Source organism: Populus nigra, chromosome 3 (assembly GCF_951802175.1).
Source record: "Populus nigra chromosome 3, ddPopNigr1.1, whole genome shotgun sequence".
Lineage (NCBI taxonomy): Eukaryota > Viridiplantae > Streptophyta > Magnoliopsida > Malpighiales > Salicaceae > Populus > Populus nigra.
The window spans coordinates 1228869-1239957 of record NC_084854.1 but is presented as its reverse complement, the minus strand read 5'-3'; the positions used below and the strand labels follow the sequence as shown (position 1 = coordinate 1239957).

The 11089-nt window shown below is 36.0% G+C and overlaps 2 protein-coding genes across 3 annotated transcripts; both read left to right on the top strand.

Annotated features, from left to right (window-relative positions):
- Positions 1–364: 364 nt before the first annotated feature.
- On the top strand, positions 365–2775 carry LOC133688770 (enhancer of rudimentary homolog). The gene is made up of 4 exons (XM_062108382.1): positions 365–552; positions 819–912; positions 1734–1854; positions 2379–2775. Exons 1-4 carry the CDS (start codon positions 550–552, stop codon positions 2467–2469), a joined length of 309 nt encoding a protein of 102 aa, XP_061964366.1. The 5' UTR covers positions 365–549; the 3' UTR covers positions 2470–2775.
- Positions 2776–3663: 888 nt separating this feature from the next.
- Positions 3664–10984, top strand: LOC133689088 (protein RRC1-like). 2 transcript variants are annotated; one of them, XM_062108817.1, is made up of 18 exons: positions 3664–3798; positions 4200–4288; positions 4399–4534; positions 4702–4747; positions 5375–5435; positions 5539–5691; positions 5796–5915; positions 6016–6181; positions 6425–6537; positions 6799–6870; positions 7315–7536; positions 7955–8013; positions 8129–8213; positions 8296–8433; positions 8707–8931; positions 9020–9822; positions 10049–10215; positions 10444–10984. In XM_062108817.1, the coding sequence occupies exons 2-18, from the start codon at positions 4214–4216 to the stop codon at positions 10737–10739; spliced, it is 2937 nt and encodes a 978-aa protein (XP_061964801.1). In that variant the 5' UTR covers positions 3664–3798; positions 4200–4213; the 3' UTR covers positions 10740–10984. The 2 variants fall into 2 exon arrangements, with proteins under 2 accessions (XP_061964801.1, XP_061964802.1); XM_062108818.1 differs by lacking the exons at positions 3664–3798; positions 4200–4288; positions 4702–4747 and having other exon boundaries at positions 4396–4534.
- The last annotated feature ends 105 nt before the right edge of the window (positions 10985–11089 follow it).

Below are 11089 nucleotides of genomic sequence, written 5' to 3'. Positions count from 1 at the left end.
TGCCCTCTTCCACATGGAGCGACGCGTGATGACATATAATGGTTGGATTGCCGCCGGTAATTGATTGTTTGAGTTTTTTCATTCTTTTCTCTTTTCTACCAACTAAAATGCAATATTTTTTTTTTTGGTTTGTTGTTTGCTGGGTCTGATATCATTTGTCAATTTTAAGTTGCTTGGATTTGCCATAACTATCAAATTCAATTTATTTGGGCCAATAAACTTAAAATATTTTTATAATATTTTTAAAAAATTGATATTGATATGACATGAAGCGGCAATATAATAATGAAAAACTATAATGTGCACTGAATATATAAATATATAGATTTCAAATATGTAATTTAAAATTAAAAAAAAAAGAAAGAAAGAAAACGGAGCCTTAGTATTGAAGGTAACAAGAAGTAACGTGGCAATTTTATAGTGACTCTTTGATAATAAAGGACCCCGTGCTTCGTATACTTCGATTTATGCCAACAGAAAAGCCATAAACCCTTGAATTCCTTCTCTCTTCTCTCTAAGAATCCACTGCTTCCGCTTGCAATTCAAGCTATGGTACTAAGATTTTTTCTCTATTTTTCATATGATTTTCAATTTCCAATTCTTTTCTATTTCAAATGACTAATATTTTCACTAAAATTCGTTTTCTTTTTTCTAAATCAGGGTTCTGTAATTAATGGAAATTTGAGTTTTCTTTTTGTTGGATACTAAATTATTGAGCTTTTTCGTGTTATTTGAAATGGTTTTTATTTATTTATAAAGTTTCATGCGTTGTGTTTTTTTTCATAGTGTTTATGACTGGTTTTGTTTTTGATGTGTAGGCAAATAGACACACTATAGTTTTGATGCAGAACTCGCAAAATAGATCCACCAGAACTTTCATGGATTATGACTCAATAAGTCAAGCTATGGATGGTATGTTTGCTATGTTTTTTTTTTCTTTTTCTTCTTCTTCTTATTATTATTATTGGATGAATTACTGGAATTGCTACTGAAAGTGTTTTTTTTAATTGCCCGAGTGAGATTTATTTTGTTTTTTTAGCATTGGAGTATATGCAGCAGCTTGAAAGGCTTCCAGTTTTTTTTGGTTTAATTTGATGATTTGTGTCCTCAGTCAAGGAGGGTTTTTCATTTTTTCGTTTTTTCATGTTTCTTGCCTTTAACATAGTGCAGATGTTATGGAATTGGTGTGATGGATTGTGGGTTTATGGTTATGTTGTGTATTTTACTGCTTAAGGAGCTCTGTAAATAAATTCAGCCATCTTAGTTGCAGTAGTTACATGAATATTGCTTTTTCTTAGTCTGACACTATTCTGAAAATTCTCTTCTTTTTTTTAAGGTTATTGATTCTCCTTACCTTGTTCTGTTTTTACCCCCCTGTAGTTTTTTGTTGGAAATGAAGATAAAGGCTGGTTTTTTACACGCTGTGTTTGAAGTTGATTGGTTTTGTTTTGTTCTCATCATGTGTTATCTTATTGAGATTTGGTAGTCCAGGCTTTCACCCTACCCAAAAACCTTCTGTGTCTTTGCTTGCATAATGGCTGAAGCAACTCTTATGAAATAGGCGGTCAAATAATGATGGTAGCCACATGAAATGTATGAAAGTAATTTTTTTATGTAATCAGCCCAACATAAGCTCTCTTATCACTTGCTAGCACTTAGATTTACTTCTTGACGAATCCGTAACTTTTAAATTTTCCCTATTCATTGAGTTTGTTCATTGTGAGCATTTGCAGGTATTTGCACACTATATGAAAGGAAGCTCAAGGACCTAAATCCAGCCAACAGAAACATCACTTATGATATTGCGGATCTCTACAATTTCATTGATGGCCTTGCAGACATGAGCGCATTAGTGTATTTCCCTCTCCCCCCCCCCCCCCCCCCCTCCTTCCGCACACACATGCACATCTAAGCACTTTGAAGCTGGCAATCGAACACCTTTAGACATCTTTGTCAATTATCATTTCTGGGTAGCTAAGCTTGTTGCATTTTGGCTTCTTAAATATTTTTTTCTAGGAAGGGAAAAAAAAATAACATTATTTACATATCTATGAATTTGGCTGGTGAAAAGTATGAATTCCCACCGATCATGTCAAATGCTAATCACAGTTACTGTTTAACAGAAACGTTCTTGCCAAACAGTTTTGATGATTGCCAAGAGAAATCTTTACAGTTAAACACTATAAGAGAATGACTCACAAGACTTAAATTTCATCTTATTTGAGAATGAGAGTTTTCTTTTGAAAGACTAAGGTACTTCAGGCTGTTTGGGCCTTGCTTGAAGGCCAAAGAAGCAATTACTACCGTGCTGCATTTCTCTTCAGACTGTTGCTGTGGCAGGATAACAGATATCCTGTTTATTTATTTCTGTCTTGCAGTTATGATCACTCAATTCAGGCATATCTTCCAAATGACAGACGATGGATCAAACAGCGGCTTCTTCAACATCTTAAGAAATTGGCAAACTAGACAAATGATATACAGATCAATATTTATCTATTACTAAAGTTTTCCGTGGGTTGAATCCAATAGGAATGCAATATTTATGGAAGTGCTGATTCAGTGTGGTGTCTTGTGAAGGCATTGTTCTATATCTCAAGCTGTTTGATATGAAAATTGTACCGCTTCGTTTTTTGTCTCACTCACTATCGTTTGTATAATTATAACAATTGAAGCTCTGCTCAAGTTATTGATGAGGAGCCACTTTTGTTGTTTGACCGGTGTATTTTCATGGCAAGTGTTATCGTTTTTATGAAATTAGACCTTGTGATCTAACTATCTATTGCTTGCTATTGAGGTTGTCAAGGACTGCTGTCTGCCATTTTTTAACGATCAACAATTTTCATTCTACTTGTATGATGATGATCACATAGCATTGCCTAATGAAATCAACTTGATTGATTCGAATTTAGTTCATGATTTTTTTAGTTGGATTATCTTTGAAAGTCTTCGAATTAATAAAGACTTAGTTTATAATGTTTTTTTCCCCCTGTTTGATTTAGTTTTTTCAATTTTGATTTCTGAAATCAAAGTCAATTTGTTTTTATGTAAATATTTTTACTGAAATTATCAAAAAACTTCATAGGTAGTTAATTTGTTGAGAGATTTTTTTCCTTCAAAAAGATAATTATTGAAATTAGGGGTTTCATATAAACCCAAGTCCACAAGTTTAATGAGAAATATTTTTAAAAAAAATTAAATTTTGTTTTAATTTTTTCTTCAAATTATTTTAATATCAAAAATATTTTCTTTTACTATCATCATAATAAATGAGCTCTAATAAAAATTATTTAATTAAAGCCATATTCATATTAGAATATTAATTCAAGTTAATTTTCTTAATAATATTAAGTATTTAACCAGTATGAGCATATCCCATTAATTCTATTAATATCGATAAAAAAAATTAAATTATTAAAATGAATTAAATAACCAAATTACACAAGTTAAATTATTATATATATGCCAAACCAATCATACTACACGAATTTTTAATACAATAAATAACTATAAATCCATATAATAATTTTTAGGTATCTTGGGATAAATAACATTATTCGGAGCTCTCATTTTGATGGGCCAAATAGTCGGGCCTATGGCTCAGTACCCTTCCTTAAAAAAGCCCATAAAATTCACCCACCCTCTCTATCGAGACAAATTGTTTTACTTGATTCGATCAACAGCGCTAACATCAACAAGAAGAGCCGAAAACGTCCCTGACGAGCCCCAAATCACCCTCCACAAAAACCTTATTTCTTTTGCTGATTCAACTCGCTCGGCTCAGCTCAGCTCTACTCGGTTGGTTCTTTCTCCACCACTATCCCTCTTTCGATTTCTTTATGATATCGTTTTTAATGTTTTTTTATTTGTTTTTGGAACTGTAAAGTTAGAAACTTGATGTTAATGTTCTGCTTCAAGAACTTGAAAGAAACCCTAATTCGAATTGTTTGATTAATTAGGTTCAGTTTAATAAGAAGTTTGGGTTGTTGAATGATTAGAGGTTGATTGATGTACGACTTTGGTGGTTTTTGGAATGGAATTTAGGGTTTTACTGTTTTTTTTTTTTGTTGTTGTAGAGATTTAATGTATGCTGACGTGATTTTTTTATTGATTTATTAATCTACTGATTTAAGTTTGAATGCGATTTATTTTTGTGGGTTTTGACTGAAGTTTGGAATTTGAAATGGTTGTAATGTTAGAATTTAATGCAAAGATGAGTTCTTTCTCCATTACGAGAAAAAAGACGCCATTCCAGAAGCATAGAGAGGAAGAAGAGGCAAAGAAAAAGGTGTGTATTGTGTGTTTATTATCATTGCTGAGTTTTAAGCTCATGTGGTTTTGTTAGGGAAGATATTTTCTAGTCTTTTGTATGGGCTGATTTTCTGTTTTTTGGTGAAGAGAGCGGAGGATGAAACAGCTCGATTGTATGCGGAGTTTGTGGAGTCATTTCAAGGGGATAATGCACCTGGATCAAAGACTTTTGTTCGAGGTGGAACCATCAATCCCAATGAGAAATTGAAGAGTGATGCTGAAGGTCAGTCTGAATTTTGACAACTTATTAATATTTACATGTGCAGTCTATTTCTCCTGTTGTTTTGCTTTATTCTGAATTGTTTCACGCTATGGATAAATAGATAGTTTTATATTATTACCGGACACATTAATAAAAATATGGGCTTTTTTATCATTCGCGGATGGCAGGTGAAAAGTCCAAAGATGGGGTATCTGTTCCAAAGAAGGGAAGTAGGTAAATTAATGCTTTTGATTGATTAACCATGTTCCCATACAATTTTGGTAAGGCATAGTAGAATTGAGAGAATTGTATAGCGATGATATCCTCTATTTTAATTTTGATTTTTTTAGATCTGTACATCAAAGAAAATAGGAAGTGAAGTTTTGGTGTGTGCCTCTTGAACTTGACGGTTTAAAAATCTAAATTGATAATCAGATGAATCAATTATAAGAGCATTGATTTTATGGTGAACCCTGATATGCTTTATTCACACAACAACTTTTCAATCTTTGTAGAAAGTAACTTTATATTGAAGTTTTTTTACAATTTTATATTTCTAAGATGAATATTAAACGGAAATAATACTGACCGATAAAAGCTACTTCATTTTTATTTGTTGACTATCAAATTTTACAATTTTTGGATTTGAGGGACTAAAACAAGACTGCAAAGTCAAACAAATAAAGCATTCTAATAGTGCTCCGAGGTGCGTTTCAAATTTGAAAATAGAGAATATGAGAAGATAGTATGAGATTTGTCTTGGGAAGGGATGTGGATAGCACTTGATTGATTGGGTTGCAACAACAAAGTAAACAGTTGTCTTCGTGACACGGAAGTTTATCTGTAATATTACTCCTGCAGGTATGTTCCATCTTTTATACCACCTCCTATGGCACCCAAAGGAAAAGAACCTGAGAGGAAGGTTAGCATTTTGGTTGAGGCATCATTTATGTTGGTTCTCAAGCAAGCTGTTTTGTTTTTTTTTGTAATTCATAATCAATTCCACTGTTCCATATTTTTTTCAGAGGGAGGAGGAAAGACCAAAGGAGAAGGAAAAGGGAAAGACTCGAAACATAGATCATTTTATGGAGGAGCTGAAGCATGAGCATGAGATGAGGGAGAGGCGAAATCAAGAACGGGAACATTGGCGTGAAGGACGTCATACTGAAAGTTCTGCTGTAAGTCCCAAATTCGAATATGTACACACTATATCCTTGTTGCATCTTTCATCACTCTTGAACATAATGAATCTTTTGCTATGGTTACTGTTTTTCCCCTCCAGCCATCTAGTCGATTTGATGAACTACCTGATGACTTTGATCCAAGTGGAAAGCTGCCTGGATCATTTGATGATGGTGATCCACAAACTACAAATCTTTATGTTGGGAATCTCTCACCACAGGTCAGATTATTGCTTTGAATTTTTTTTCACCTCTACCCTGTTAATGCTCTACTATTTATGTGCCCAAGGACATAATAATTCCTTTTTTATCTTACAATAGGTTGATGAGAATTTTCTTCTGCGGACTTTTGGAAGATTTGGGCCTATTGCTAGTGTGAAGATAATGTGGCCTAGGACAGAGGAGGAGCGGAGGCGGCAAAGAAACTGTGGATTTGTAGCATTCATGAATAGAGCTGATGGGCAGGCTGCAAAGGATGAAATGCAAGGTTTAGTTATTTACTCTGTTTATCCATGATTTTTGGTTTTATGTTGATCAGTTTTTTAACTTTGCCCCAAGGCATATCTTGATATGACATGAGCAAATGCTTCTTTTTTTTATAATTGTATAGCAATATCACTAATTTGTGGTTGATATTAGAAGGATGCCATTATATTTGTGCTACTATTCAAATATTCATTATATGTTGTGGAACAGTAAAGTGATTGAATAGATGTATTTGATGTCACAGGAGTTATTGTGTATGAATATGAGTTGAAAATCGGGTGGGGTAAATCTGTGGCCCTTCCCTCGCAGGCATTACCTGCTCCACCACCAGGACAAATGGCTATCAGAAGCAAAGAGGTATGTTATGGTTTCCTGCCTAAACCTATTGTTCAGATCAGGTTGATCTATGTGCATGCAGTTTTTGCCTCTTGTGAATTACTAATTTATATATGGTACATGGATATGCATACTAATGTGATGCTGCGAGACTGATTTTCCTGTGCACAGAAGAACTTAGCCAATGCGTTTTCATTTAACATTCTCTAAATGGGCAGTTCAAGGCAGGCTGCTTGCTGTCTTCATATGCCGTGATTCTAAAATGTTATTTGTTTTTGATAGGGTGCCACTGTGATTCTCTCTGGTCCATCAGGCCCGCCAGTCACTTCTGTCCCAAATCAGAACTCTGAACTGGTAGGTTCACTAACTTCATGTTGGCTTTATTCTGAAGTAGAGCAATAATATGAAAATGAATCATCATGTGGTATCAAGGCTAGAGGATCATCATGTTTTGTTTTATCGCAAATGAATTCCTTTTAGAGTGTTGAGCTTTTTTTCTTCTCATGTATGGTCATCTGATCCTAGTATAAAGAGTTTTCTATCTTGAGGTCTTGTTTGTCTAGTATTAAGATAGTTATTCTCGTTGGCCCTTTGAAATATGGTTTTAATGTCTTTTTTAATGAAATGATTTTTAGTTGATAATTTCTGAGCCCATGACAACTGAATTGTAAAATATAGTTACTACGGTCCATTCATGAATTGAAGTGTTGGATTCATTGTCTTGAGATGACAAAATAATTTTCACTTGTAAAGGTTTTATCTGCTATTCTAAGCACATGTTAGTTACTTTGTGTCTAGGTTCTTACTCCAAATGTTCCTGATATAATGGTCGCTCCACCCGAGGATGATCATCTCCGCCATGTGATAGATACAATGGCTCTATATGTTCTGGATGGAGGATGTGCTTTTGAACAAGCTATCATGCAGAGGGGTCGAGGGAATCCTCTTTTCAACTTCTTGTTCGAGCTTGGCTCGAAGGAACATACTTATTATGTTTGGAGGCTCTATTCTTTTGCTCAGGTATCTCTTCTTGTATGCATGAATCACATGAATCACATGCATTTGGGACTTTACTTGGTGGAAATTTTGGACATTCTTGGAAAAATGACATTATTTTCCTGTATGAGGTTGCTAGATATGGCATCTGCTGTTTTCTCTGGTGCACTGTGACACATGTTAGACTTGGGATCAATAACTAGAGATAGGTCTCCCAATCCCGTAAACATGCCCTCCAATAGGATTTGATCCAAGATCTTATAGTTGGAATTCCCTGCTCAAACTATTGAGGTTCTTCTCAGGGGCCACAATCATCTTTGTTGATTTCTTGTATTTTATGCAATACTTTCAATATAGTGATCTCTTATGCAAAGAAAAACTATCATTTCATTTGCTTACCTCTATGGGAATTTGAGAACGTTCAATTATGTTTGAAATGCAGGGTGATACTCTTCAAAGGTGGCGAACTGAGCCTTTTATCATGATAACTGGCAGTGGAAGGTATTGCTATTCCAATGGCTATCTGTACTAGTCTGTTTTGAAAGACTCGTGCAAATTTTTTACAATTTTGATATGTTGTATTGGAGAATGACATAGCATTATCCTTTTCTTTTAGATGGGTACCACCATCTCTGCCCACAGCAAAGAGTCCAGAGCACGAGAAGGAGTCTGGTAGCACACATGCTGCTGGAAGAAGCAGGGTACATTTCCTTTTTTCTGGCAGGAATAACTTTTCTAAGTTGTATAATTGCAGAGTTAATTTGACAGATTGATTTTTTACAGCGTGTTGACCCTGAAAGAACACTGACTGATCCACAAAGGGATGAGTTTGAGGATATGTTGCGTGCTTTAACATTGGAAAGAAGTCAAATAAAGGATGCTATGGGTTTTGCCCTGGATAATGTTGATGCTGCAGGGGAGGTACTGCCTGATATCAGTGCCTTTTGTTTTCATTATCTTTTTCATACATTGTTTGATAAGTTTAGTGCACCATTATCTGTTGTTCTCCATCAAAGTCACAAACAGCACTTTCTGCGATCCTGTTATGTTTTCTTTGCTACTAGTCTACAAATTGTTTCACCTAGGCCTGCAAATGAGATGTTGTGATCCATCATATAATAAATAAGGGAAGCATATCTGCAATTTATCTTGATGATTGTTTATGTGATTAGTTTCTTTGTTTTCTCCCTGCAGGTAGTTGAAGTTCTGACAGAATCTTTGACACTTAAAGAAACTCCTATTCCAACAAAAGTAGCAAGACTCATGCTTGTCTCTGATATCCTTCATAATAGTAGTGCTCCTGTAAAAAATGCATCTGCTTATCGAACTAAATTTGAAGCTGCTCTGCCTGACATAATGGAGAGCTTTAATGACTTGTATCGTAGTATAACTGGAAGGATCACTGCTGAGGCCCTTAAGGTGAGCTGTAATGTTGATTTCTATTCATAGTTCAAATTTGAGTTCTCTGTTTTGTGCTTTAAGTATGAGCTTGTGTGGCTTTCAACAGGAACGAGTTCTGAAAGTGTTGCAAGTATGGTCGGATTGGTTTCTGTTTTCAGATGCTTATGTGAATGGACTACGTGCTACTTTTCTTCGTTCTAGTAACTCTGGTGTGATCCCGTTTCATTCTATGTGCGGTGATGCACCTGAAATTGAGAAAAAGAATAGCACAGAAGACACAGTTGATGTGGGAAAGACCAATCAAGATGCTGCATTGGCAATGGGCAAAGGAGCTGCTACGAAGGAGCTAATGGATCTTCCCCTTGCTGAGTTGGAAAGACGTTGCAGACATAATGGATTGTCGCTCGTTGGTGGTAGAGAAACGATGGTGGCACGATTGCTGAACCTGGAAGAGGCAGAAAAACAAAGGGGGTATGAATTAGATGGTGACTTGAAAATTGCTCAGAGCAATTCAAGTTCCAGTAGATATTCAAGTGTTCACAGAGAAGTGAATGTTGATCCAGGGCCAGTGGGATTGACAGGGTGGAACATTTATGGAGAGGATGATACGCCATCCCAGAACAAAAGGTCTGTCTCTTTGGTTTCAACCCTCCCAATTCCACAACCTGAACTAAAAGCCTTTGCAAAGAAAGAGAAGAATGATCCTGTTCTGCCAGCATCTAAATGGGCTAGAGATGATGATGAAAGTGATGATGAACAAAAGAGAAGTGTTAGGGACCTTGGGTTAAGCTACTCATCTTCTGGAAGTGAAAATGCTGGTGATGGTCAAGGTAAGGAAGATGAAATGGAATTTGCTACTGACGCAAGCATTCCAATGCAACCTGAGAGTGGAATGAATGAAGAGCAGAGGTATGCACCTCTACTTTTGCTTTGCTGTGATCATATATCTCTTTGATTTTCAAATGAGTTGGTTTTGGAAAGATCATCTTCTTTCACATTGAGTTTCCACCCCCAACTCTTGTTTTTTCCAACTTTGGGCAATCATGTATTGACTTTCCTTGGCAAAACAAGCTTTTCGTTGTTGTGTTGTCCATGTTTGTGCATTTGCCTGATTTTGGCTATTATGATATTGCAGACAAAAGTTGAGACGTTTGGAAGTTGCTTTAATAGAGTATCGTGAATCCCTCGAGGAGCAAGGAATGAAAAATTCAGAGGAATTTGAGAGGAAAGTTGCAGTACATCGGAAACGGCTAGAGTCTGAATATGGCCTATCAAGTTCAAATGAAGATGTCACTGGCAACAGTAAGTGGTCATTTTGCAAGACTGAATCTCTTAGGAAGCATTCTGCCAGTTATGATATTTGTTTCCATGTGCTCTGCTAGTTTTACAAATTCTTTACCTTCTCTGATGATTTGGTCATTAGTCACATCTGCTTCTTTACTCAGCGTATTTGGTGAGCTTAGAGGCTAGAAACAATTCCAATTCAATAATTGGAAAACATAACCTTTTCCCTTTGCTTTGAAACTCCAGAGAGAATATCTTCTGAAAGGAGGGATAGACGTGATGATAATCATGAATCCTCAAGAAAGCGACACCGCAGTGAAAGCAGAAGCGAAAGCCCACAAAGAAAACTATCACTTAGGGACAGAGAGAGGGGACATGACTCAGACAAGGACCGGGAAAGGCATAGAGAAAGAGACAGGGGTAATAATTTGGAGAGTGAAAGTCGGGACCGCAATTACCGAGAAAAGAGTGGAAGCAAAGAGCGGGATGATCATGACAGAGACAAAGGCAGAGACAGGGATAGGAGGAGACGTGTAAAATGAGCCCATTGGTGTGCGAACACTGCGATTTTATATGCCCCTGCAAAATTTCAACTGATGAGTTGATTTTCAGGGGATCAGACTGAACATTGTGGTGGTGCATAGGAGGAGATGAAGAAGACTTGGCTTGCTAAAGAATGCCTGCCATGATAATCTTTTGTACCAATAGTCATGTATTTCGGTTTCACAATTAAATTAATCGAGGTTGTATTTCGGTGCCTGATAAGTTAAGAGCATTGCTGCATCAAGTCACATGTTTCTGAATCTGTTGTCAGATTCTTTTTTTCCCCTTCAGATCTGAAAAGTGGCTGGATGATTGCCTCCAAATCATAGCAAGATTCCATTCAAGGCAA

Excerpts from the sequence above, each read along its gene's own strand:
- LOC133688770 (XM_062108382.1), top strand. Across the intron at positions 913-1,733 it reads AATAAGTCAAGCTATGGATG|GTATTTGCACACTATATGAA; the intron begins GTATGTTTGCTA and ends GAGCATTTGCAG. Across the intron at positions 1,855-2,378 it reads GCAGACATGAGCGCATTAGT|TTATGATCACTCAATTCAGG; the intron begins GTATTTCCCTCT and ends TCTGTCTTGCAG.
- LOC133689088 (XM_062108817.1), top strand. The coding sequence starts at position 4,214 with ATGAGTTCTTTCTCCATTACGAGAAAAAAGACGCCATTCCAGAAGCAT. Across the intron at positions 4,748-5,374 it reads GTTCCAAAGAAGGGAAGTAG|GTATGTTCCATCTTTTATAC; the intron begins GTAAATTAATGC and ends TTACTCCTGCAG. Across the intron at positions 7,537-7,954 it reads GGCTCTATTCTTTTGCTCAG|GGTGATACTCTTCAAAGGTG; the intron begins GTATCTCTTCTT and ends TTTGAAATGCAG.